This window comes from Melozone crissalis, unplaced genomic scaffold, assembly GCF_028551555.1.
Source record: "Melozone crissalis strain CALT ecotype California unplaced genomic scaffold, PUWL_Pcris_2 ptg000027l_1, whole genome shotgun sequence".
In the NCBI taxonomy this organism is placed as follows: Eukaryota; Metazoa; Chordata; class Aves; order Passeriformes; family Passerellidae; genus Melozone; species Melozone crissalis.
Genome location: NW_026535805.1, coordinates 86,581,851 through 86,586,109, shown reverse-complemented (window position 1 = coordinate 86,586,109; position 4,259 = coordinate 86,581,851). Strand labels below are relative to the sequence as shown.

General features: G+C 57.1%; 1 protein-coding gene across 1 annotated transcript; it reads right to left on the bottom strand.

Annotated features, from left to right (window-relative positions):
* Nucleotides 1–2,251: 2,251 nt before the first annotated feature.
* Nucleotides 2,252–4,047, bottom strand: POU3F2 (POU class 3 homeobox 2). Its single transcript, XM_054279578.1, has one exon. It carries the CDS (start codon nt 3,965–3,967, stop codon nt 2,660–2,662), a length of 1,308 nt encoding a protein of 435 aa, XP_054135553.1. The 5' UTR covers nt 3,968–4,047; the 3' UTR covers nt 2,252–2,659.
* Between the last annotated feature and the right edge of the window lie 212 nt (nt 4,048–4,259).

Here is a 4,259-nt window from a genome sequence, read left to right as displayed (position 1 = left end):
TTAATAAGTGTCTGAAAGTTCATTTCCTCCCTTTACCACTGGATCTGCCCTGATCTGATTCACTTCACTAGGCGCTAGTCCTCAACACTTTAAATAACAAGCAGCTCAACACATAAACAAACAAACAAAAAATTAAAAAAACCAAACCCCCCCCCAAAAAAAAAGAAAGAAAAGAGAAAAGCTTGGTGCCCGTATCTTTTTAACAATTGTTGGAAAACCAGGAAAAAGGCTAATGCATGTGCCTCTTAGAAATCATCATCTGTCTTACCAAGATGAAAGAAAGAAAGCAAGCAAGAAAGAAAGGGAGAAAGAAAGAAGGAAAGAAAACCCAGTGTCACAGGCATTTTAAAAGACAATGAGAAACATATTCTAAAGCCTTAGCTACTGAATGCAATATTTATAGGAGAGTTCTGCGAGAGAATGCTTCACTGTTTTTTTCTCCATAATTGTCCAACACTCAACTAAGTAAACTTTTAGATTATAAAAATGCTTTGTCTCTATAGCACCCGTTTGTGCTGACTAAATGATCCCTTTATGAATTTATAACTATCATAAAGTCCCTCTAATGTATATGCATAGCTGTGTGTGTGCATAAGTACACAAACACGCACGCAGACACACGCACATACATGCGCTGCTCCGAGGTCCCGCTCCTCTGCTTCCCTTCAGAGCTTTTTGTTTTCCTTTTTTTTTTCCATTTGTTTTCTTTTTTGTCCCCGTGGGTTTTTCCACTTTTTTTATTTTGGAAAGTTAACCATTTCTCATCAAGATAATGTCACGAAATGCACTTTAAAACTATTAGCGAAGGGAGGGGGGGGGGTGAGAAACACGGATTGAAAAATGGCATTTTTTCCCACTTCATTTCATTCCCCAGTGAAAGACACAAGGCTGCCCAAGTTAAAACTGGTCCTTTCCTTCAATAAATTATACCACAATCTGACCAAAGGACAAGGGGAGGATGGGAAGGGAGAGGGGCTGAATACAAATAGAAAATAAAATAAATACGGAAAGTAAAGTGAAAAAGAAATGCACACGGTCTCAGTGGAGAAGAGGGGGCAGCGCGTGTTTACAGGCAGGTGTAAGCACCCGACCCCCACCTCGGGCCCAGCAGCTCCTCGGGCTCTCCCTGGCTCTGCCTGGACATAAAACTGCTCAATAAAAGAAAGTTTAGAGGCTGATATCGGCCCGGGAGGCGAGACCGGGGATGCCAAAGGCACGCGGGGGGGGGAGGAGGGGAAGGAAAGGGCGCTGAGGGGGCGGTGGTGGGGGAGATAAATAATTCCCTTTCCCCCTCAAGGAAATGCCACTTTCTCTGGGAAAACTCTGGAAACACGTTGTTCCCTCTCTGCCTTCCCACTCCAGGCCTTGCTGGCCCGCACTGACACGGTCTGGAAGGGTTGCACGTATTCCTTTCCTCCCCCTTTGGCTGCGCCTCGACCCCCGGACACACTGCCTGAAAATGAAGTTTACTTTGTTGATTTGCATTATTCTCCTTTCTCCAAACTCGACTCTTGCCACTGAAGGCGTGTATTAAACAATTACGAGAGTCACATCTCTGGAGAATGGGAGCTGGAGGTGCATATATATGTGTATATAGAGAGATAATATATATGTGTATAGATGTATGCCTGTGCAAGCGTGCACATGTATACATACACACACATATACTAATTCTTTTTGCTATGGTAAAAGGAGAAAATAAGCGTTACACGTATTTAAGAATACTTGTTTATAACAAAAGTTCACATATACACATAAAGCAAAGGCTAAAACACAGTAACATATTGTAGACCGGTCACTGGTTGACTAACGCTCACTGTGGAAAATGCAAGTCATTTGCAAAATTAAGGTCGGAAAGGAAAGGGGAAAAAAGAAAAAAATAAACATTTTGTTTATGTAAACTTCGATTTTCTTGCAGTGCAAATTGGTACGGTTAAATACTGTCTACATCAAAAGGGATAGCTTTTCAGTTCTCTTCCTTTTTTTTTTCCTTTTTTTTTGTCTTTACATATATTCATACAGGGGATCCACAGAAAATAAACACAGCAGCATGTGCCAACACCGAGCGACATTCCACAATGCGATCTGCCTTTGTGTGGCGGGAGGGGGCTACGGAGGGGACCCGAGGTGGCCGTGCCCCCCTTTCTCCTCCGCCCCCTCCCCGGCAGGGCAGCGCCGTCTCTTTTGGCCAGCGAGCGAGGGAGTTTTGTGCGAACCGCTTCGCCCTGCGCCTGCCCTGCCGGTGCCCGCCGCTGCCCTGCCGGTGCCCGCCGCTGCCCTGCCGGTGCCCGCCTGCCTGCCGGTGCGCGGTACCCACTCCACTCCCGTGCACGGGCACCCGCCTGGAAAGGTCAAAATTCAGCATCACACCTCCTACAGTCTAAGGGACGGTGTGGTGCAGGTGCTTTGTCTGTCTATCTGTCTGTCCGCTGTGATTCGCGCTCGCCCTCTCGCTCGCTCGCTTTTTGTTTTCTTTTCTCTTTTTTTTCGCGTTTGTTTCTTTTTTTGATTTTTTGTCTTTTTTTTTTTTAAAGATAGGAGAAAATAAAATTAAAAAAAAAAAAAAGAAAAAAAAGGACAATCAAAAGTTGGGGGAAGGAGAGGAGGAGGAGGAGGAGAGGAGGAGGAGGAGGAGGGGCCGGGCGCCCCCGCCGCGAGTTCACTGCACGGGGGTCTGCACCCCGTGGTGCGGCGGCGTGTCCCTGCTGGCCCCGTACACGTCCTCGGCGCCCGGCAGCGTCCCTCCCGGGGGAGTCATGCGCTTCTCTTTCTGTCTCCTGTTACAAAACCACACTCTCACCACCTCCTTCTCCAGCTGTAGGCTGTCCGCGAGCGAGGTGATCTCCTGGGCGGAGGGCTTGGGGCACTTGAGGAAGTGGCTCTCCAGCGCGCCCTTGACGCTCACCTCGATGGAGGTGCGCTTTTTCCGCTTGCGGCCCTGCGCCGCGATCTTGTCTATGCTGGTGGGGCTGCCCGAGGAGGAGTCCGCCTCCTCCAACCACTTGTTCAACAAAGGCTTCAGCTTGCACATGTTCTTGAAGCTGAGCTGCAGGGCCTCGAAGCGGCAGATGGTGGTCTGCGAGAAGACGTTGCCGTAGAGGGTGCCCAGCGCCAGCCCCACGTCCGCTTGGGTAAATCCCAGTTTGATGCGCCGCTGCTTGAACTGCTTGGCGAACTGCTCCAGGTCGTCCGAGGTCGGCGTGTCCTCGTCGGAGTGCGGGTCGTGGTGCGGCGGCGGCCCGGGGGGCGCGGCGGCGGCGGCGGACGGTGCCGGCCCGGCCGCCCCGGGGTGGGGGCCGTGGGGCGGCGGCGGGTGCTCGGGGCCGTGGTGCGGCGGCCCCGGCGGCGGCTCCTCGTGGGCGTCGCGCAGGCCGTGGTGGTGCAGCCCCGGCTGCCCGGCGCCCAGCATCCCGTTGACGGTGAAGCCGGGCGGCTGCGAGTAGAGCAGCCCCGCCTGCGCGCCGTTGGCCGCGGCCATGCCGGGCGGCAGGTGCGCCGCGCCGCCCGCCCGCCACGCCGCTGCCGCCGCCGCCGCCGCCGCCGCCGCGTGGTGCCCTCCGCCGCCGCCGCCGTGGTGCACCAGGTGCGGCGCCCGCCCCGGCGGCGGGTGCTGCGGCGGCGGCGGCAGCTCGTCGCCGCGCCCGCCCGCCTGCACCACCGCCGGCTTGATGTCGGGCTGGCCCAGCGCGCCCGCCGACCAGGGCGCCTCGCCGCCGCCGCCGCCGCCCCCGCCGCCGCCGCCACCGCCGCCGCCGCCACCGCCGGGGCCGCCGTGGGACAGCGCCGCGATCCACTGGTGAGCGTGGCTCAGCGGGTGCCCGTTGCTCTGCAGCGCGTAGTCCGCCTGCACCAGGGCGCCGGCGTCGCGGTAGCCGCCGCCGGGCTGCATGCCGCCGGGCGGCTCGGCGTGCACCATGGGGGAGCCGGAGGCGAGCAGGCTGTAGTGGTTGGAGGCTGCGGTCGCCATGACTCGCCGAGCCGCACTGATCGCGCCGGTTAAAGGCGCCGCGCATTTGACAGCTACTTTTTCGCCTCGGGCGCCGCGCGGCGCCCGCGCCCCCCCGGCCCGCGCGGCGGGGCCCACTGCGAAGGCACGCGCGGCCGCCCCGCCCCGCCGCCGCACGCCATTGGCTCCCCGCGCCCTGACGGACGCCGCCGCTCCCGGCGACCGGCCCCGCCGCCGCCCGCCATTGGCGCGTCCCGCCGGCCGCGCCCCGCCCCGGCCCCGCCCCCGGCCCGCCCCCGCTCCGACCCAACTC

What these genes read in the sequence shown, in the direction of transcription:
- POU3F2 (XM_054279578.1), bottom strand. Translation starts at nt 3,967, where the DNA reads ATGGCGACCGCAGCCTCCAACCACTACAGCCTGCTCGCCTCCGGCTCC.